At 47.2% G+C, this 22,586-nt stretch overlaps 2 protein-coding genes across 4 annotated transcripts; one reads left to right on the top strand and one right to left on the bottom strand.

The window, feature by feature from the left end:
• Window positions 1–9,507: 9,507 nt before the first annotated feature.
• On the bottom strand, window positions 9,508–15,801 carry LOC142794065 (uncharacterized). The gene is made up of 8 exons (XM_075885844.1): window positions 15,399–15,801; window positions 13,760–13,872; window positions 13,359–13,674; window positions 12,238–12,374; window positions 11,943–12,081; window positions 11,346–11,420; window positions 11,081–11,201; window positions 9,508–9,665 (listed from the first exon to the last, which is right to left on the bottom strand). Exons 1-8 carry the CDS (start codon window positions 15,799–15,801, stop codon window positions 9,626–9,628), a joined length of 1,344 nt encoding a protein of 447 aa, XP_075741959.1. The 3' UTR covers window positions 9,508–9,625.
• A 138-nt stretch (window positions 15,802–15,939) lies between these two features.
• Window positions 15,940–22,161, top strand: LOC142794063 (uncharacterized). 3 transcript variants are annotated; one of them, XM_075885842.1, is made up of 5 exons: window positions 15,940–16,152; window positions 16,967–17,080; window positions 17,140–17,289; window positions 17,554–17,622; window positions 18,149–22,161. In XM_075885842.1, exons 1-5 carry the CDS (start codon window positions 15,940–15,942, stop codon window positions 20,327–20,329), a joined length of 2,727 nt encoding a protein of 908 aa, XP_075741957.1. In that variant the 3' UTR covers window positions 20,330–22,161. The 3 variants fall into 3 exon arrangements, with proteins under 3 accessions (XP_075741957.1, XP_075741956.1, XP_075741958.1); XM_075885841.1 differs by having other exon boundaries at window positions 18,146–22,161; XM_075885843.1 differs by lacking the exon at window positions 18,149–22,161 and having other exon boundaries at window positions 17,554–17,733.
• The last annotated feature ends 425 nt before the right edge of the window (window positions 22,162–22,586 follow it).

Raw genomic sequence — 22,586 nt, 5'->3', positions numbered from 1 at the left:
TGTGACAGATGTGGAGAGGCATTGACAGTCCTTCACATATTAATCCAGTGCAAACACTTAGAAACTCTAAGAAAACGACATTTTCCATTACCCTACCGACAGCATATACCTTTACACCCTGCAATGTTTGTCGGTAGGGAACCGCTTTTTAGTCATAAATCATTGTTAGCGTTTTTAAAAGAAATTAATAATTTTCATATCATACACCCGGGCATTCCGTAGCACGACCTCTCTAGAGAGGTTTTTGCTGCGGCGGTTACACAAGAAAGCACTTGCCTCACGGCCCTTGGACGCAAGGGTATGAACCAGTGAGGCACTTGTGCTAATCCCATTCATATCCACCATCGTTTTTTATAATCACCAACTCTTGTCATCTATCCTCACCACACACACCTTTCACGGCATGGTCATGATTTTTTTACTTGTATGTTTTTACCTGCCTTACCGCGAGGAATTTTGTGGCCTTTATACAGCCGCTTATCACAATCATTGTCCATATTCTTAGTAACATGAACTGGCGCTCTTTGGCCGTGAAACGGCCCTTGCGCCACAAAACTTCAAACATCATCATCATCCGTTTGAATGACGCTGCGATCGGTCGCCGAGACATGCTAAGGGTGTCGATGAATGGGTGTTGTGTCCGCGTTGTCAATTCGATGCCTCACTAGATATGTTTGTCCAAGTTTGGGTGAAGCGAAATTAAAAGTCGCGGTATGACTCCTAGGAAAAGCGTAGGTCCTGGCTTTTAGAAGGGTCAGGGTTCTGGGCAATCATGTTTTCGAATGTGTCATCAGGTGTCGGGCCAGCAGCAGGGCTGCCTGGAGGCGACTGTGGGGCATCAATGGCCAGAGCAACAGGGTTGTTTGCAGCTAAAGGTGATATTGTGCCCAGCGAGATACCTTCAGGAAGCAGTTGTGCGCAGCGTCCAAAGTTCAGGACAGGTGTGCAAAAGTTGTTCGCAGAAACAGTCACAAGATAGTGAGGCAAAACTAATCTTCGCGTCAGTAGAACGTCCAAGGAGCAACGTCCAGAACAGCAAAGAGAACTGAGGTGTTGTGGTCATCGAAGCTCACATGCGCAAAGCACATTCAAAGGACGGTAGGTGTACGGCTATTGGCTTCGCGAACAACAGGTGATGAGGCGCGTGTAATGACTTTACGAAGACGACGAGAAAGGTGAGCACTCATCAATGATTATTGGGCCCTCGTGTGGATGAGCGCTGAAACAGGCATGCCCTCTACATCTACATCCGTAAGCTTTTGTCGAGATGCCAGAGTTAACAGAGGATTTCCGAGTCGATCAGTCAAGGCAGCATCACTTTCCGGGAGCTGCACTGGTCTGTTTTCCCGAGGAAGGACGGTGAGGGGGAGCGACGGGACATAAGCAACCGAGAAAGTCGTTGGGTCTGGGGAGACGGCGACGGCTCATAATGTGGGGTTGATGTTCGGGCATTAGTGTTCAGTGGATTGGCGTGCAAAGGGGAGGATGAAGTGTCGTCTGGACGGTATGGTGCACGAGGAGACGATGGCCGACGATAGCGACAATAGAGGGAAATGTGACCGGCGCCATTGCAGTTGAAGCATATCGCCCCGTCTTCTCGCGTGCGCCACTGGTTCGAATCATGGTACCCGGAATAAGTCAGTTGTGGCTGGTAGTATGGAGCAGGGCTGATGTAGAACGACTTTGGGCACATACAGGCTGGATGCCTGCATTCGCCAGTTCTTCGCGCACGGCGGCCTGAATTAATGACACTGTCGGGCGGGCCTCCTCGTGAGAATTAGCCTGGGGAGCAGATGGAGTTGCTGCCTCGATATTACGCCGCACGAGACGCAGGAAGTTTTTGGTACAGGGCGGCGGCTGGATCTAGACGTCTTTGCAAGACGACGTGGCAGCAGTGGTAGGGAGCTGAACAAATTGCTGCATAACATGTCGGCTTTTTGCTTCTTCGAAACTTCAGCACTCCCTGATAATGTCGTAAATGGTGGAGCAGTCTTTGTACACGAGCAAGTGAAGGGCGTCGTGAGCGATACCTTCATTAATGTGGGTGAGTGTTGGCTTCGGCCATTTGGCTATCAACTTGCCAGCACAAGGCTAAGACATCTTGTATGTAAACCATGTGCAGCTCCTTTGAGGTTTGGGCACGGCACGAGAGTTCTTTCTCTTGGCATGCATTGGGCTTTCCAAAAAGGTGTTTCATTTTTTTGTTTATATACGTCTTTTTTTTGTTACGTAGGTTTAAATTCTCCTCGTGAGTGTCGAACCACACGTTGGCCCTACCCCTGAGGTAGTACCTGACGTTTGCAAGCATCAAAGTCGAATCCCACCGATTGGTCTTGCTGCTGCACTCTTTGTTGGCCAGCCACTTCTCCACCTGACTGTTATCAGTCCCGCAGAAGGGGCCTGGGCCTCGGAGGTGGGTCACGACAATGTGACTGGGTGCATTCGGCATAGCGGGGGGCTGGATCAGCAGAATTGTCTGCCGGCATGATGGACTGTCCAAGAATACGCCTGCTGCGAAGTTTCGTTGTGTGCTTCTGATGTGTCCAGCACCTCCACCAAAGATGTTACGGGGAGATGACAGAAAACGAGTGTATTTACAATATTCATGGTAACAATACTGCGGTTAAAAACAACCACGATGGCCAGGACAGGCACCACCTAGTCTTTTAACTTCTTCGGTTTCTAGGTAAGCGGCACATAACTATACTGTCAGTGTCGTGGTTTTGGGACATTAAGCCCACCGCCACTCAAAAAACGCAATTGAAGAGCTCGTTACTCCTGACGGTAAGGCGAAACAAAAGTCGCTCATGGTGGAATGGCACAATGTTACTGCACAACACTGATGAGTATCTGATTGTGACTTGTGAGGGCCACACCTGGTGGATCCAAGAGACTAGTGGGATCAGTGGGCACCATTCTTTAACATCAGCTTTGACAAGGCTGTATGCATGATACTGAGATAGTAGTGCAGAGCCAAATGCTTCTGCCTGTGCCTAAGGTGATCAATTGTAAGGTTATGATATCACAGCTAATGCGAGGAGTCGTTCTCGCTTTGGTTCAATCAAAGATGAAGCATCAAGTGCAGCGGTGGCGATGAGCTGCTCCTTCGCGTAGATTTAGGTTCACTTTAAAGAATCCCACATGGCCTAATTTGATCCGAAGTCGCCCACTGTGGGCCCCGTCGCGATGGTCTACTGGCTAAAATACTTGGCTGCTGACCCGCAGGCCGTGGCATTGAATTCCGGCTGTGGTGACTACATTTTCGATGGAGGTGGAAATGGTGTAGGCCAGTGTGCCCAGATTTGGGAGCCCGTTAAAGAACCCCAGGTGGTCGAAATTTTCGGAGCCCTCCACTATGGCGTCTCTCACAATCATATGGTGGTTTTGGGACGTTAAACCCCACATATCATCAGTCGCCCACTGCGGTGTGCTTCACAATCATATCATCGTTTAGCCACATAAAACCGTAGAAATGATGTTTGAAACCAAGTTGGCTCTGTGCCTAGAACTGTCGTGAGCCCAGTTGGTGGGAGGCAGCTGCCATTCAGTGCAGCCTTGCACCAGGCACATCTTTCTCTATGCTGTGGCTCAAAGAATGGGGCCTCTTCTGTGCTCTCTTGGCAGCTGGCTCAACTGCTGGGCGCCCTGTAGGGACCCTCTTGGACCCCCTTGTAAGCCCTGGCCTACGCCTAGCAGTGCTGGTCGGTTGCACCCTTATGTGACGGGCCCGGCGATGTCTTGCTGCAGCGGTAGCCTTGAATGCCAGCATCAGTCCTGTCCCATCGCTGTTGTTCTGAACACGAGCAAGCTCCTCTGCAAGGCCCTTCACGATATCAAGGTAAGCTGGATTGTGTGCATTCATAGAATGCACACGCCGCAACTGGACCTCCAGGAACTCGTATGCATGTTCTTGGGTCTGCACCAAAAGTGATGAAAGAAATACACTTCAAGTGTACAGCACACCAACAAGAACTGCACATTTATTTTGCTCCTCTCTAACTGCAGACAACTGCTCGAGAATAAAGTTCTAGCTGAGGAGTCAGTTTAAGTTCAGGTTTTCCTGTCACCTGTTTTGACTATTCTGTTAGTGGAAGTGCTGCTAATACCAACAATTGGTGACCTGTAGTCCTGAGTGGCTATGAAAGAGGAAAGGAAGAGAAAAGCGCTGTCCCGTTACTGCCTCTCTGAATGAGGGCACCTCCGTAGGAAAGCGCAGGGAAGGGGGAATGGGAATGAAAGAGTCAGAAGAGAATAGGTAAGAATAGAGTGGTGAAATGCATTCGATCACTGGCCCCGCGCACGCGCGCAAGAAATAACGCAGCACACGCAACCGAGCGAAAGACCGCCGAGAAGCCGGAGACGATGAGTGCGCCCGAGTAGTGAAGAAAAAAAAAAAAATCACACACACAGACACACACATCACCGAGCAGGCAAGAAGTTTGGGCGCTCCGCAACCACGAGGGGAGGGGAGAGAGTGTCCGCTCCGACGGGAGAGGCAGGTGGAAGGCAGGTGGAAGTCAGGCAGGTGGAAGTGGCCCATGTAGACAGTCACGTGGGGTTCCAAGGGGGCGTGGCGCGCGGCACAGTAAACAACAACACGTGGGTTTGTAACGGGCCTCTTTAGAGGCGCGTGAAAAGGTTCGCGTCGCCAAAAAAGTCTAGGAGCGCATAGAACGCCCGGCGAAGTGTTGCAACGTTCGCCGAGGGGAACAGCAAGTGTTCTGCACTCACGTGTGGCAGCCCGAGTTTCCCGTAGCTGTCGCAGAGACGGCGACGAATGTCTGCGTATCCTGAGCACTGGCACAAAATGTGTTCAACGGTCTCCTCTGCCGGACACTGCACACACGAAGGGCTGCCACTGCCACGCTGTTTGGAGAGCAGTTGCGCTGTTCGGCCGCATCCAGCACGAAGGCGCAGCAGGAAAGCACGAGCACGCCGACCGATTCCCGTTGACGGCAGGCGTGCGACAGGCTTGCCGGCTGCTGTGCGGGGTCTGGGTGTAGAGCTCGGACGTGGCGTGCGATTATGAGTCGCGCCACATCGTATTTCCGAACGAAGTTCGTTGTGGGATTGGAGGGGTCGTGGGCGTCCCTTGTGAGCTCGTCGGCTGCCTCGTTGTCGCGCACTCCGACGTGTGAGGCCACCCACTGAAACGACACATCACACCCACTGCGGACGATCACGGTGAACTTGCGCGTGAGGCGCTGTGCGATCGAGGAGCCATTTTCGCCCCTCGCAAGGGTGAGGAGGGCCGCCCGAGAGTCGCAGAAGATGACGGCCGAAGACGGGAGGAGCTCGACCAGCTGATCGGCCGCAAGGTTCAGAGCCGCGAGCTCAGCGGTCGTCGAAGTTGCCGGGAGCGGAAGACGACACTTCCTCTCGTCTCGTAGCACCGGAATGACGCTGGCAGCAGCAGCGGAGCCGTCCCCCTTCACCGAGCCGTCCGTGTAGAGATGGAGGTGGCCGGAGTAGCGCTGTTCGATCAGTGCGCAGGTCTCCTGTAGAAGGGCAGCCCGAGGTGTGTGCCCCTTGCTGCGTACACCCGGAACCCTGATTGAAATGGGCAGCCGGGAGTCCCAGTGAGGAGGGATAGGCAGGAGACTTGCAAAAGGGGTTCCCGAGATGAGGCTGGCGTACTCCAGTGCGCTGCGGCCCATACCAGTGTCGGGCAGCGATAGCAGACGATGGACGAGTGCCTTTCCCCCTCGCGTCATGTGCTTGCGCTCGACGTGACACAGAGCACAAGCCTTGGCTCTGAGCGAGAGGGGAAACTGATTCGTCTCTGCATAGGTCACTCCCACTGGAGACGCCCAGGCATTTCAAAGAGGCGGCGGATGACGCCGCGATGTGCCGTCTCGAGAGTTTCCCACTGAGGCGGTCGCAGGGTGATGCAGGAGAATGCGTAGAGGGCCCTGGCTCCGGCGACGGCGTTGTACATCCTCAGGGCAATGTCCGGGGAACAGCCTTTGCCCCTCGCGAGGAGAGAGGATGCCGCTCCTGCGGCTCTGCGACAGCTTAGCCGGTGGCTGGCAACGGCTGGCTTCTAGCTCAGGCGGTGATCGATCGTGATGCCGAGGTATTGCACCGATTGTCGCCACGGCAGAACGCATCCCCGGAACTTGAGGCGGCCGACCTCGTATCGCCCCTTGAGAGTTGGGTGGATGAGAAGCGCTTCCGTCTTGGCCGTGGAGAGCTGAAGCCCAATGCTCGTGATGTAAGCATCCACGGCCTCGAGAGCGGTTGAGGCTCTGTCGCACCTGCAGCCCGCGCAGAGTGGGTCCACTCGCAAAGAGGGCGATGTCGTCCGCATAGATGGCAATGCGCACCTCGTACTCCAAGTCTCGTGGGATGTAGTCCACGATGCGCGCGAGGGCGAGATTGAACAGCATGGGGCCCAAGATGCTGCCCTGCGGCACACCGGCAGTGGACGGGCGAGGCACGCTGAGGTCGCCACCAATGCGGACACGGAACGTTCTGCCCCCGAGGAACTCCTCGACGTACCCGAGAAGCCTGCCACACACACCCATAGCACGAAGAGCGTCCAACACAGTTCGCAAAAGCGTGAGAAGTTCACCACCGAGTAGGCGCGCGTCTGATCAGGCTGGGCGCAGAGGGGCTCGAGGCAGATGGGGTAGTGATCCGACCCCTCCGTGTCGGGGCTTCGGGACCACCGGTAGCGGCAGTCTTCCGTCACGAAGGAGAGGTCGATCGCACTGGGAGCCGAGCCGCGCCTCAGGAAGGTGTTCCTGCCATCGTTGAGGAGATGGAGACCGGCGGCGAGGGACGCATCCAACACCTTCCGGCCCGGGTTGTTCACTCGCGCACCTCCCCACGCCGTGTGGTGAGAGTTGAAGTCCCCGCACACAACTGCCGAAGCGCCAAGACGGTCCACCAGTCGCACGATAAACTGGGGGTCCCAGAGTCGAGGGTAGCGCACATAAACACTCGCTATTGCCGTGTCTACAGCACCAACGCGCACTCGGACAGCAACGCACTCGACGCCGGGACACAGAATATCTGCGATGTCAACCGTCGACTGAGGCAGTCGCGCACGCACATAAATGGACGCTCGTGAGCATCCCGGCGGATGTAGCAGTTGTGTGCAGTGGGGGCTGACACAGTCGGCACGTTCACACTCGGTCGCACTGTGATAGGCCACATGGCCGGGGATATTGAGCTCCCCAGCATGAACGTGCGTTTCCTGAAGAGCCAGGACATCGAGTTCGCGCTGGGGAAGTGAGCGCACAAGCTCACGGTGACGGCGGCGGAGAGAACGGACGTTCCATTGGAGTATCCGCGGCCGTGGCTTCCTTGACGCACTATCCATGGTGGATTAGGTCTTGATAGGCGCTCAGAGCGGCGAGACAAAAGTCGCGCGTCGTCGGGCTGCACACCGTGGTTTCGAGGAGTGCGCGAAGAACCACGGCCAGTGCCGTCATGACCGTATCCCTTGCGTCTTTTTTGGGAGGGGGAGGGGGGGGGGGACATGTGGGCTGTGTGGCGGCTGGAGCCGGTGCTGCGGTGGCGTTGCCCTTCAGGGCGTCGCGGAAAGAGCAGCCAGAGCGCGTGGAAGCCGTTGCCGTCCCCGAGGCCTCCCGTTGAGTTGCAGCTTTGGCTTGTTGGATGGCCTCGCGGCGCGTAAGTTTGCCGCCTGAGGAGGCGAGTAGAAAGGCGGCCTTTCGCTGCAGCTGCCATGACTCGCACCGGGGTTCGTTCGCGGGGTGGGAGCCCTTGCAGTTTATGCAGCGGGGCTTTTCTGACGCGCAGGGACCCTCGGCGTGGTTCCTTGCACATCGGAGGCAGCGCCTGTCGCGCGAGCACGTTGCAGTGGCGTGTCCAAACACACCGCAACGCGCACACTGCAGTGGATGCGGAAGGCGCGCCCGCACCGGCCTCCGCTGTTTAAAGAGCAAGAGCTCGGCTGGCACGACAGTTCCCTCAAACGTAATGACAAGCGTGGAGCCGCGCCGCGCACATGAAAGGGTCTTTACCGCTCCGGTAATGTTCGCGGCAATGATGTCCAGGGGAATGTTTTCATCAACCCCAAACACCTCCCCAACTCCGAGTTGAGGTCGAGCACCTTTGCCTTTACTCTGACATCAACGATGGTGGTGATCCCAAGGAGAGCACTGACATCAGAGTTGGGGGCGGTGTCGACAGCGATGAGATTGCGGCGGTGATTGACCCGCACCCTTTGTGTGGCTGGAAAACCGGCGAGGAAGGCAGAGATTGCGTCCCTCGAAGCAGCCAGGAGGTGTGCCTTACGGCCGACCGGGCGGAAAATGATCGTCTGGCCCGTGGCGTCACCAGCAGGCCGCGGTGGTGATTGCCTAAGAGGGGCGCTGATCTCCGCTGCGGCCTGAGAGGAAACCGGGCGTGGCACTGCCCAGTCAAAAAAAATCAATGGGTCCAATTGGACAAATACCAATTGCTACGAATTGGTTCTCGACCAATTGGAATTTCGCCACCAGTTGGGAGCGTACCAATTATATCCAATTGGTAGACCAGTTTACGTCCAATTGGTGAACCATTTGGACAGTGCCGGTGGCCAATTGGTTTTCCAATTATATTTAACTGGACGTAACCGAATCTTAATTGGTGCCCAGCTTTCTTTTCACTGCAACCAGTTAAAGCTAACTGGTGTCCAATTGGTCAACCAATTCTAGATAACTGGTGTCCACCTATTCAACCAGTCAATGTAAATTGGCGTCCAAATGGTTATCCAGTTAAAGCCAACTGGTTATCCAATAGAAGCTGATTGGCGCCCAATTGGTTAACCAGTTGAACACGTATGGTGATCCAGTTAAAGCCAACTGGTGCTCAACTGTTTAGCCAGTTGAACACATATGGTCATCCAATTAAAGATACTGGAGTGCAATTGGTCAACCAGTCAATGACAATTGGTGTTCAAATGGTTAACCAGTTGAAAACATGTGGTGATCCAGTTCATGCCAACTGGTGCCAACAGGTCATCCAATTGAAGCTGATTGGTGCGCCATTGGTCAGCCAGTCAAACACATAATGATCCAGTTAAAGCCAACCGGTTAACCAGCTCACGTGAATTGGTGTCCAACTGGTTAACCAGTTGAAAACGTATGGTCCCCCAGTTAGAGTGAACTGGCACCCAACAGGTCATCCAATAGAAGCTGACTGGTGCCCAAATGGTTAACCAGTTGAAAACATGTGGTGATCCAGTTCAAGCCAACTGGTGCCAACAGGTCATCCAATTGAAGCTGATTGGTGCGCCATTGGTCAGCCAGTTGAATGTACATGGTCATCCAGTTAGAGCTGGCTGGTGTGCAACTGGTCAACCATTTGAAGTGAACTTCTAGCTTGGTCTAGCTTGAACCTAACATTCTTCCATTACAAATTGGTGTTTGGCTGAAATACATGGGCAAAGAGCACACCAAATTGTTAAAGCAAAAATGTTCATCCTGACCAAAATGATCCGGTATGCTTGGTCGTGAGTGATGTGTATTGCACATGCATAAAATAAAAACCATAAAATGAAGGTACTTGATTTACAATAATTTATTACTTGTACAAGTATTGCAAAAGTTGACTGGAAAATGACTAGACCAAATTTGCAGGCACGGCTTACTCTTGACCTTGGAATTTGCTGGCCTTATTCACAGCTTTCCTGTGGCTTAAGGTTGTCCTTCTCCCTGAAAGTGTTGAAAAATACACAAGTGCATGAAAGTTACAAGTTCACATCGCTAATGTTACATATACACATGATGCAACGACATTGTGGTGCTTGAACCACACTACGACTTCAAGGCATGAGAGCTGGCCCTTTGCAACATTTTCAATGGTAGCCTGCTGCAGAACTATCCTTAGAAATGGACCTGTCAGAATATTAGGGATAGGTAATGACATTGCTTATTGCTGTAGGCAGAGTGTGTATCATATTTACGCAAATCTAGGCCAATAGTCTTTCTCAAACTCAAATACTGTCGGGTTGGTTTATATTTGAGTACTTAAAAAATTGTTACAGTTGAGTGATAGCAGTAATTGTTTCCACCAGCATAATAACCATGGATTGATCATGCCATCAAGGCTCATAAGCTTGTTGATTCAAGGTGCACCCCGCAACTCTAGGTGTGGCCAGTAGCATGCTGTACTGTGCAAAATATTTCACATTTTCATTTGGACGCACCGGCTGGCCATCGATTAAGACTTAAGCACATGTGGCGATGGCTGCAAATGTGATAGCAGCCACTGACAAACATGAGAGTGCAACGGATTGCCGACAGCCCTATTGCACTAGGCATTTTCGACTACCTGTTTAGCAGCATGTAAGGCACAGCGCCATTTAAACTTACTGCATACTGCTAATATGCAACAACCCAAATGCGTTGGTGCCATGGTGGAATAGCTAAAACCGCCTTAACTGCACAAAAAAGCATAGCCGCCACATTGGCCCAAAATGATGCACGCAACACCCGCTTATTGTCAGAAGTGAACGCTTACGCACAAGAAAATGTTACTGCACAGACACTGACATAGTAAACAAGCACGGAAAGGGGTCCCAGTGCAGTAATATTGTGACCATACATAGCAGGCTACACATTGTAGCAGGCGCCGGGTTTCAAGAGAACAGCACTGTTCAGCAGAGAATCATTGTACACACAAACACACACAGGAGAAAGCTGGACGAGTTGTCTGCTTTGCTGCCATATCAAACTATTTTGCAATCTCCTTTATGGCTCTATATATATATCTGGGTTCTACTGTATGTGTTTTGAGTTTTTTGCATACTGTAAACGTTTTCCTGCTGGGTCTACATTTGAGGTAACATTTTCTTTTCTTTTTTCTGGCTTCAAACCTTAGGGGGTCAGCCTAGAATTTGGGCCTGCTCAGATGTGAGTAAAGTGCTAACTTGATGTGCTAGGAGCTCAAGACTAGTTTTTACCACATGATCTCACACATACTTCACAGGTGTGAGTAAATGCACTGGCATGGCATTTAATCAGTATGATGCTTTGAACACTTTTTTTTACAAGGCTGCATGTCATTTAAAACTACATACAAGAACCTTCCTGAAATTCATCAAAACACATTTACAACTGCATCTCACCGTTTTGCCATCCTCTCAAGGTCTGCCAGCTTCTCCACCACAAAATGGTTTAGCTGCTTGAGTGCAGCAGGCACAAGGTTTTCAGGAATACCTTGGCGCTGCAGTCGCCGTCTGTAACAATCTAAAACAAAAGGTTCACAGGGCATCACTAACTGGCAAGAAGAAACAGTTCTTAAACAAAAATGGAGTCTATAAGAATATGGTCTGAGGCAGAATGAACAAAGACAGTCTACACCAAAATATCTTAAAAAGCATGGACACTTACCCCGCATCACTTCCACTTTCCAAGGCGTCAGTGGAGTTTTTGCAGGCCGATCCGGAAATCGTGGACACCGCTTTCCTGCAAGACACAAATGAACAGTGGTTAACTATAATACTGCTACTTCTAGTTCACAGCGCTAAAAAAAATTATGGCAGCTTCGCATTAGTGGTGCCAAGCCTGAAGAAACAGCGGAGCGGGGCAGCCTTCCTTGTTGCTCCTTTTAATTTCTCGGTTTCTTTCTTGCTCTTTCTTCCCTTCCTTTCTCTCTCTACTGATTACTTCCTCTATCTATGTCTCTCACTCTCTTCCTGTTTCTCTTTGTCTTGCTCTCTGCTTTTCTATCTCTTTCTCCGAGTCTAGTCTTTCGATCATTTTATGCCTTTACTCCTCTTAGTTCTCTTTCTTCCTCTCCCATGTTTGACATGCTCCACTCCGTCAAGCAGTTTTCATTTAACACTTGCACCTGCTGAACTTGCATTGGGGATTGGCCAATTCCTGTGGCACATACCCACCTAGGAATTTCTTTGCCTTGAACAGAATAAGGCTAGCCTAAAGAGCTTTGTCGTTATAAAAAAAAAAATCTATAGAACAGCAACATACCTTGCAAAGAGCGGTTTTTCAGCTGCTCCTTTGGCCAAATTCCAAGAAGCAGGTCTTTCACAAAAAGAGAATCCTTTTGATGGCCCTGGATGTGACTCCACGCACAAGAATTTATTCGAAGGCCACTGCCAATGTCCACCTGCATCAGAGGAATGTATTGCAAAAAAAAAATCATAACAACCATCTGAAAAAGCAGCATTTACAGTTAAGCAAGCACAAAAAAAATTTCACCTACAACGACAACTGTATGCAAAACTAAACATTCCTGAAGCTGCCCTTTAGATATGCACATTACCGTGGCATTCTCTTTTCTTGGGCAATCATCTGGTGGCGGTGTTGTCTCCCTTGGAATCACATCCATGTCAATATCTATGAGCTCCATCCTTGAGTGCTCCGGTTTGCTCTTAATTGAGCACGCAGCTCTACTGTTGCCTGCACCATCAACATGAAGCGAGGCTCACTACAAACAGCAGAACTCAAGTCACTTTAAGAAGACAGCATTGTCAGCAATCAACATTCAAAACATATGAGTTTCAATATCAAGGCTCTCACCCAAAATATAGCTACATCAAAGAAATTGTACCAAATGCAAGTATTGTATTAACTTGAGTTTTTTTCTTTTTTTTTTTTTTTGTAACTAACAATTTGAGAATGCACCTCATATTAGATGTGAAACCAGGCTACACATAAAACAGCAATTTTATTATTTTGTTTCAAAGCACCTTCAAAGAGCATTCTAAGTGACAATGGACGTGTTGGATCTATGCAATGTTTTGCACATGCAACCACTGCCTGGTAAAACATGAAGAAAATGCAAAAGGATTTGCTTAACAATAAAACAATAAACTGTCCAAAGATATTCGAAAATCATAGGCAGTGGCATCAAGGCGTAAATGAGCATATAGTTGTTGGGTGATGAAGAAGTGCGACAAATTCTTTCATGCTCCGCTGACTTGAAAAGCCTTTTGTGGTCCTATGCAAGGTCGTCACCACTGGTCAGAAGAGAAGCTCTCCAACATAGGATGGCGAGCTCATGTTATAACTGCAATACCCTATATTTTTTTGTAATTTTCTTAAATAAGCAAACTCGCTCCTTATCGTAAGAATGTGTAAACATGGTAGTATGCACAAACATCACTTCGTTCGATTTTGTGGTTTGAAATTGTAAGGAATAGCTTTAAATTTAAGGAAGCCCATAATTCCCCCCCCCTGAAATTTCAGTTTGGCATGTGTATAAACGCGCATACAAATGCATGCATAAACATACATAAAGCATAGCTGAGTGCCCCCTCCCCCCCAAACCTGAAAAAAAAAAAAAAAAATGTGTGACCATGCTACTGGCATACAAATTACAAATAAGTCTACGTACATAGCAGCCACAGAAGCCACAAAACTACGAAAAGCCGAATTCCATACCTTTGCCTTCATCTAAGGCTGTCAGAATTTTTTCCTGCAGCCTCACATTAAGCCGCCTCAGCTCCATGGCCTCCTTTTCTAATGTGTTATTCTTGTTTTGGAGCTGCTCTATTTTTTTGCTCTTTCTATCCATCAGTTGTTCAAGCCTCTGTAGCTTGTTCTTGAGCTCACTGACTAGGCTGCCCCTATCGTCATAGGTCTCCCTCTTTTTTTGTTTCTTTGTAGCTGTTTCCTCCTTTCGGCAGATGTCATCCTTTTTTCTCTTCAGCATGTCCAAGAGCTCCTGTTTTGGGCCAGAGGGCTTTTTCACGGGACGCTGTACACAAACAAAAAAATGTCTTATGAGGCTGTTTAAGTTGTGCAATGCATAAAGAATGATATGGCACTGCATAAACAAGTACCTCTGGCTGGACATCATCTTCATCCTCACTTCCGCCGTCAGGTGAATAAGCCATTTTTTCAAACCTAGGCCTCTGCCGGCTTCCTCCCTCCCCCTCCAAGTCGTCTTCAGATTCTGGAAAATATTGAGGTCGTACACATTGAAAAATGTTACGAGGAAATAATTTCATTATAAGCCATGGATGTGCGACTAGGCTGCACTGCAAGTATAAAGAAAAACACAGAAGAGTGACAACAGATTAAGTGGGAAGGAATATTATGCTAAGTGTACACTTAAATAAGCCTTCTACTTATATGAAAGGATCCTTGAAATTTCCGGTAGTCTTTGTTTCAATATTAAAAAAGTTCATGCTCTATATGCATGTAAGCCTTAAACAGAAGCAGGGAGAATATATATGTGCGTAGTATCACAACCATAAAACATGTGCTCATTAACTGTCTTTGCATAAGACTACTGTATATACTGTATAACTGAGCTCTAGATGTTTGCGTATATGCATTTGTGTAAGGAGAGGTCAAATACGCAATATATACATATATATATACACGCAAATCCTGGTTCCTTTTTTTTTTTTATTTCGGGGAGGGGGGATCTGACTGCTATGGTGAAGATAATGAATTAATGATTATTGCATGAACACAGATGATCAAAAATAATTATTTTATTTGACCTACATAATAGTTGAATGCACTTATGGAAGGGCGCCGCTATGAAGACTACTACAAAGAACGCAGTTTTACAGACTGAGCGCAAGCATCAACTAGCCTTATTATTCACTACGCATGAAAATAAGACCACTTGACGGTTGCACTCGTTCTGTTAAACTCTGTCCTGTGTTCTTTGTAGTCTGTTCTTTGTAGTCTATGCTTGTTTCTGGTGTATCACTGACTGATCAATAAATTCTCTTGCTGTCACAGCCTGAATTTAATTTATGAAATTACCTGCCACAAACATGTAGTATCACCTAGTTTGCGGGAACGAGTCCAGAGGTGGCTTCTCTGGGTTCTCCACACAGTGTGGAACAATGTCTTCATTCTAGCGCCTGCGCAATTTTTCAACTCCACTTAATACGAACAATTTTATAGTCCCATTCGAGTTCGAATTAACGAGCTTTTACTGTATTCTGAAAACATAAAGGCAGCTGGGAAGGACTCAACAAGTTTGCCACGTGCCGTACGCTGGAAGCTTCGCAGACAATAGCGTCAAAAGTTGGAGGAGAGGGGTCTATGATCTGGATCAGTGCATACATTTTAAGGAATATTATCGAGTTGTGCTGTACCGCATGAAGAATAGAAAGAAAGGCGATCCCTTAGATATCCATCTCACTTAGCAACAAGTTTTAGGCATATTAATTGCATTTGCAAGAGCGCAAAAGACAGTTGAGTATATATAGTAATTTTTATACACTAGCTTCATTAGGCCTATTTATAAATAACGGAAGTTGCAAGACTATATTTGAACTACGCTCATTTCAAGACAAAATTATGTTTCATTAATCAAATTATACCTGCCGACCGACCGCACGCACCGGATAGCATCAACGATAGGCATATGCGCACCGCGGAACACAAAAATGCACTTAATGTTGAACTTGACAAGGCAAAATAAATGTGTGCCAGGGTCGCAAACGAAGAGCTTACCTCCCAAAGCTAGGATCCGAGCCCGGTAGTAATCAGAGGTCCCGTCCGGATCGGTCCACTTTACAGAATAGAAGAACTTGGACTTGAAGTCCTTCGCGTGCTCTGGTTTGAAGTTTTCGATGTCGCCAACATCCACAATCGCAAGTTTCCGATCGTCTTCGTAACGTACTTTAGCGTGCGTGATCATTCTGCAGTACACTGTGCCGTTAGTGCACGAAAAAAACACAAAGAGGATACGCAGCCGAATGATCACTTCGCAGGATCGCACGCAAATCTGCGGCCAGCGGTCAGACTGCCGTTGCACGTGCTGAATGTAAACGTACGCGCGAGCCGCGAGCTCGTACTTCAAGCCGACTGGCAGATACAGGTTTCCACGTAAACACATCGTGCTACATAGACGCATATGACTTCAATATTAATATGTCCATTTTATTTAGGTTTTATGAGTATATATTGGTTTACCAGATGTACAGATATTACAGTAATAAATGAAATATTGAAATACGAAACTGGACATCTTTTGTGACGCTGACCAGTCAGGATGTGCCATGGTTGCCGTTGTGCTGAAGTGGTGTTCGGTTGTGCGCTCAACAACAATCTGAGGAGCATCCACACGTGCACCAACAAATCGTCTAATGCGGTCATAATGTATCAACTTCCAAAGAGAAAGAAGAGAGGCCCATATAAACGATATATCAACCATGGATCGGACTTTGTGCTACCGAGAAGTACTGAGAGGGGTTGCCAACAGCGTGTAAGTTTACCTTTGTTTTTGTTCTAACGCCTTCAATTGGCGCTGGTGTTCAAGACTCACACGAGACTGCATGTCTTGGTTCGCATAACACGCCTAGCGTATTAACAACAGTTTGTGTGGGCGAACAACCTGCGTTTGTCCGCACATGTAGTTGCCGAGGGTGAACGTAAATATTGACGGCAGATATCGCTCGCTTGGCGGTACCGAACCACGCTGTAAATTACTGTTTAGTGAACAACTGGTAGTGAGCAAACTGGTATTGCTGCGACATTTGAGTACAAATAAAGCGGCTGTGAATGGCAGCCGCTATTTGAGCGGGTCATTGTAACCGATTTTAACATTGACTTAAAATTTTTTTTAACAAATCTCTAATAGGGCATTGAAAGCAGTTGTAGCAGTTCAGTACATTGCATCTGTTAGAACATTTAAAGCGGACTTTTCTGTCTGAATTCACGGCTTACGTAAAATGGTAACAATGTTCGCAGGAGTTTTGCGAATATCTTGCCTACAGGTTAGTTATATTTTACATTAATGCGTAATTAATCGATTTTGCGTGCCTTGGGTTTGTTATTAGCAAAATTGTGATGTCACTTGTCATTGCTGAGTCAGTCATTGAGTTAAGTTTTTGTCTAAGTAAACCCAATATTATTATTAGCATTGGGTTTAAATGCAACAAACCCAATGAGAACTGATGCTGTCATTCTCAAAAACAAACAAAAACCTTTCTCTATTACGATACATTAGATAGGAGCTTACACAGTAAAGCTTCGACTTAAGGCGTGCACATATGTCTAAGATACTTCTTCGCATTCAGGAGGTGCCTATGGACACATCCTCGTCTGATGATGAAGCAGCAGGACAAGCTTCAGTCTCGACAGATATAAATGGCATACTTCGAACTGATACGTTGAGTAGTGAGGATGAACAGGTGAGGTAGTATGTTCGAGACGTTAAGTGCATTTTTATTAATAAGCTGTTTTCTTGCAGGAAACTTCAAGCGATGCTTGTAGCACAGCAGCCTCCAGGGTGACATCTGCTCCGGTCAGTCCCACTACTCCAGAACTGCAAGCAACCAATGATAGGCCACAGCATGCCAACCCGATGGTTTCCCATGACACATTGCTAAATGATGAAGAGGTATGCACACATATCTATATTTATGTGGGTATTTTTTTGTATAACAGAAGTGGTTGTTCGGAGTATTTAGTAATATGCGGTGACATCGCAGAGGCATGACAGCACTTGTGCCTGTTGTGTCTCCATATGTGGTGTCATTGCAGATTTTGCACTAAAAATCGAACATGGCTTTGTCACACGTCGAGGTGGTGCCGATCTCTGACGAGTTCCCTTTTCTCTTGGTTTCATCGTTTTTGTGTTTTCTCTGCTCTATTTGTTTTGCAGCTGTCCATGTCTGATGAGGATGGTTCAGAGCAACATGATCCTGGAGAGCTGCCTTCAGAAGATGACATGGTAGGTCCATCGGAAGTTGCAAAAATTACACAAACATGGCTGATGTCATTAACTGCTGGGGGATCACTTAGCTTGTTTAGGCATTGGAAATGCAGAATTTATGAACGGTAAGAGCTCACTGAAAACGAAGACACAATGAAGGCTCACACACACACAGCGCTATGTTTGTGAAAGCAGTGCAGGGAGGGGGATGACAAGGGGGCAAGAACATGTGCCCCTTTATCATTGTGCATCATGACCTTGAGCACCTTCTTGTTTTTCTTCAAATGCGTGGCTTACTGTCAGTGTAATCACAAGTGCACGGAGGGAGGGGGGTACATGGCGGCATCCCGCGGCGGCCACGGTAACTATATGCAGCAAATCAGCCAACCGTCATGGACGTGGGTATGTGGCACAGAAATTGGGATATATGGCATCATTTGTCGAGAAAAGAGGGATCGATTTCTAGCTGACTTGGATAATTAATTGTGAAGTCTCAGTCGAGTGCTGCCATTTTGAACAATTATTTCTTTTCTCCTTTCAGCAGCAAATGCCTAACAGTCCCACGGGGCCGAGTCATGGTGGCAAGTCGCAGTTTGGAGAGTTATTTACTGATGTTATCACTGAAAGAGTGGTTTTGTCCAGAGGTGACATTCTCCTCATGGTGCTGAAGCACGCTGTGAAAAATAATTTGTCATTCACTGGGCTGACCAGCATGTTGGACCTTATTAACAGAATTTTCGAACATCCAATATTGCCTGATTCACGGTACCAGCTCTCCAAACTTTTGAGCAAAACTGGCACAACCATGACATATTATTGTTTTTGCCCCAAATGCTTCACACATATAGAAAATGCTGAAACAAATGCCTCTTTTCAGTGCATACAGTGTGGGCACAGAACGAGTGTTTCCAGTCTATCTGATATGCCTTTTTTTGTGACTCTTGATGTGGAATCACAGTTGCAAAGATTGTTGAAAGACTGTGCACTCCTTGACCTAACAAAGCCACTTCACCATGATGGCTCACTGGGTGATCTATGTGATGGTGAAATGTACCACAAATTCGCAGCTTCAACACAGCAGTGTGGGCCCAGAATCACCTTCACCCTAAATGCCGATGGCACACCGCTGTTCAAATCAAGTGGCACGTCCATTTGGCCTATTCAGTTAATTGTTAATGAGATCCCAGCTGAACAGAGAATGTCAAAACTCGTCCTTGCGGCATTGTGGTTTTGGAAGGAGAAACCAAATATGGAGCTTTTTCAGAACACATTTGTAAAGGAAATGAGCCACCTCAGTGAAAATGGCTTTGTGTTGGAGCGGAAGGGTCAACTGCAGACATACAAAGCTTATTGCATTTGTTGTGCAGTTGACTCTGTTGCCAGGGCACCTATGCAAGGTGTCACACAATTTAATGGTTATTTCGGATGTAACTGGTGTCTGCAGAAAGGTGAACGAGCTGGTGGTTCTACTAAGTACCCTGTTCAACCATTGAACCCCACTGAGCGCACTGAAAGCCAGATGGTCGAAGATATGATGACTGCAGTTAGGGAAGGTGTGACTGTTAATGGTGTTAAAACAGCATCTCCGTTGATCGGCCTGCCCTATTTTAATATCGTATCAGGCTTTGTCCCTGACTACATGCACTGTATTTTACTCGGTGTAGCACGGCAGTTTTTAGACTTGTGGTTTGAGTCATCAGGTTATGCCTACTCCCTCAGTCGCAAGCAAAACATGGTCGATGAGAGGCTTTTGGCTATCAGGCCACCGAGAGACGTGAAAAGATTGCCGCGAGCAACAAAAGAGCGGAGATGGTGGAAAGCTAAAGAGCTGGAGAATTGGATACTATATTACAGCATCCCAGTGCTCCATGGTATTCTGGAGAGAAGATACCTTGAGCATTGGGCATGCTTGGTGGAAGCTTTACATATTATGCTGCAGCGCAGTATCGAAACTGCTGAAGTTAACAGAGCAGAGAAACTCTTGTTAGAGTTTCATGTGCGCTCAGAAATGCTTTTTGGAAAAGCTTTCATGACATATAACATGCACCAGCTGACACATATTGTCAAGAGTATCCACGACTGGGGACCCCTGTGGGCACATTCCGCATTTCCATTTGAATCGGGAAATGGGAGCCTCAAAGAGGCCATCAAAGCTGCAAATGGAATTCCACACCAGCTGTGTAGAGTTCTGCAGATTGAAAACACTGTAATGGAGCTGCAGGATCTGACTGCCAGCCCTAGCGTGGTGCTGTATTGCAATTCTTTTGATGCCAAGGTCACTCACAAAAGCAAAAGCAGCAGTGATGGCACCCGTTTTTTTGGAAGTGGTTCTTGTATTCCACCAGCCTGTTCATCACCTGAGCAAGAAATTCTGCCACCCTCTGTAAAGTACAGAAGAATGATGGTAAACGGTTCAATCCTGACAGACTGCTTGTACGCGTCAAAGAAAAAGACTAATACTTCAGTTGTTCAACTCTTGGATGGATCATTTGCCATTATTGAAAAGATCATTTCAAGTGGTGATAACACATGCATATGTGTCTGGAAACTTCGGTGCCGACCAGTAAAGTATGACTTGGTGACCGTTAACCATGTGCACAAAGTGTTATTCAAACAGTCTCCTACAGTAATTATTCAGCCTCTAGAAATAAGAAGTGTTAGTGTATTAATCAATGTGGAAAATGTTTCATATGTATGTGCACCTCCCAGCACTCTTTCTCTGTAGTCTTCTTCGACAATTCTATGTTCCCTAATTCATCATCATCATCATCATCATTGATTGATATTTGGGGTTCAACGTCCCAAAACCACCATATGATTATGAGACGCCGTAGTGGAGGGCTCCGGAAATTTCGACCACCTGGGGTTCTTGAACGTGCACCCAAATCTGAGCACACGGGCCTACAGCATTTTCGCCTCCATCGAAAATGCAGCCGCCGCAGCCGGGATTTGATCCCGCGACCTGCGGGTCAGCAGCTGAGTACCTTAGTCACTAGACCACCGCGGCGGGGCATCATCATCATTCTCAGCCTGTGTTAGTCCACTGCAGGTTGAAGGCCTCTCCCAATGATCTCCAGTTTACCATATCCTGTGCGAGCTAATTCCATTTTATTCCTGGGAACCTCCGAATTATGTCGCTCTGTCTAACTCCCTGCCTTCCCCAACTGTGTTGACCATCGCTTGGTAACCATTCTGTTGCTCTTATTGTTCACCAGTTGTCTGGTGAACACTTTTCTCTTTAATGATAGTGGCAGATTTCCTGACATTATTTGAGAGTGCCTGACGAATGTGCTCCAGCCCATTACAAGACCAGCCCAGGTCCATTTTTTTCGCTTGATGTCAGCTAGGACATCTGCAACTCCTGTCTGTTCTCTTAGCCATGCTACCATCCTCCGGTCTCTCATTGTTATTCCTACCATTCTACGTTTCATTGCACGCTGCGTGGTCCTCAGCTTTCGCTCTAGCTGTTTCATTATTCTCCATGGTTTATCACCATACATCCGAATTGGCAGTATGCCATGGTTGTATACTTTTCTCTTTAATGATAGTGGCAGATTTCCTGACATTATTTGAGAGTGCCTGACGAATGTGCTCCAGCCCATTCTTATTCTTCAGTGAATTTCTTTTTTGTGGTTAGGTTCTCCCATGAGTAGTTGTCCTAGGTATACATATTCTTGTGTACTCTCGAATGTATCGTTTTCGATCGTAAATTCTTTCTGTTTTGCCAGGCCATTCAAAATTAAGCAAGCTATTTTAGGTGTTTTAGCCCTTTTTGAGTAAGCCATAGGTGTAATCACTAAGAGATTATGGGGCACTGCTTTCTCCATTTGCTCATTTTCCTTGGAAGAGTGCTAGTGATAGTGCAAAACAACTGGTGCATTTGTTTGCATAAGCAGGTACAGTGGCTGCTCATTGTACTCTTGATACATATATAATGAAAGCCATGCTTCTGTGGCATCATTATGTGAAATAATAGCACTACAAGCTGGGTTTGTGCACATGAGCAGCATTGCAGCTCTAGTGACACTGGTGTGAGTGACCGTACATTGAAACTTGGTGCGAACACGACATCTCGCAGGACGAGGACACAGTATGAGCGCCGCCTAACAATTGAACTTTATTGAAACTAAATTAAACGTAGGAAAAACTAAGATCATGCATGCTCAGAAACTGCAGGTCACGTAAAGGAAATTGCTAACCAGCAAATTTTACGGAAATCCATTGACCTCTTAAAATTGTCTGAGTTGCCTAAATGCAAGCACGTCATGGCCAGTGTGCAGTGGGTATTCGGCACTCAGTTTTGTCAGAGTGGCATATGTCATTCAAGTTGCTATACCTTGTGAAATTTTATGTGCACTGTTAATTTGTAATTTAATTTCAGATGCAACTATGTGCAAATTTTGTGCATTTGTGTATTATTTTTTACATATGTACATATATTTCATGCATATTATTATTTTTGTGTTTTGTTTGAGTGTTCTTATGCCTGGACTTGTTGTATTTTTGCCCATTTTAATAAACATATTGTGGTGGAATGCCACGAGCTTTTCTCGGAAATGCGTGGTTGTCTTCTGTTGTACAAACAGCACCAAGGTTATACTGCTGTGATTTCATTAATTTCAAAAGCACTACTGTGCAGAAAGAGGTTGCATAGTCTATCCATTAAGATATATCAAGACCTATAATTAGGCAAGAAATGCTGCCATTTTTGGGCATGAAGCACTTGGAACGATGAAGGACAACAGTATTATTATAGGACAATTTGTTGTCATTCGGCAGCATTCACTTACTGCGTTATGTGCTTGAGGATACAAGCTGACTTCATTAATTTGTTCTTCCTTTCAATTTTCAATAAAATGTTACGTATTCTATATTTTGGCCACTATTCGGCGTCATTAGAATCAAAGATGAAATTTCACTATTCACACACCACTAGCTGTGAGTGATTCACAGGCTATATCAGCCCAGACATTGGAAATCTT

This window comes from Rhipicephalus microplus, unplaced genomic scaffold (genome assembly GCF_043290135.1).
Source record: "Rhipicephalus microplus isolate Deutch F79 unplaced genomic scaffold, USDA_Rmic scaffold_369, whole genome shotgun sequence".
NCBI lineage: Eukaryota > Metazoa > Arthropoda > Arachnida > Ixodida > Ixodidae > Rhipicephalus > Rhipicephalus microplus.
The sequence above is the reverse complement of the archived record's forward strand: the minus strand, read 5'-3'. Positions and strand labels throughout refer to the sequence as shown.

Coding starts and splice junctions, on each gene's coding strand:
- LOC142794065 (XM_075885844.1), bottom strand. CDS start 15,801: ATGCGTCTATGTAGCACGATGTGTTTACGTGGAAACCTGTATCTGCCA. Junction 13,675..13,759: donor AAGATGATGTCCAGCCAGAG/GTACTTGTTTAT, acceptor GTTTGTGTACAG/CGTCCCGTGAAAAAGCCCTC. Junction 11,421..11,942: donor GAAAAACCGCTCTTTGCAAG/GTATGTTGCTGT, acceptor TGTGTCTTGCAG/GAAAGCGGTGTCCACGATTT.
- LOC142794063 (XM_075885841.1), top strand. CDS start 15,940: ATGTGCCATGGTTGCCGTTGTGCTGAAGTGGTGTTCGGTTGTGCGCTC. Junction 17,081..17,139: donor TGAGTAGTGAGGATGAACAG/GTGAGGTAGTAT, acceptor GTTTTCTTGCAG/GAAACTTCAAGCGATGCTTG. Junction 17,623..18,145: donor TGCCTTCAGAAGATGACATG/GTAGGTCCATCG, acceptor TTCTCCTTTCAG/CAGCAAATGCCTAACAGTCC.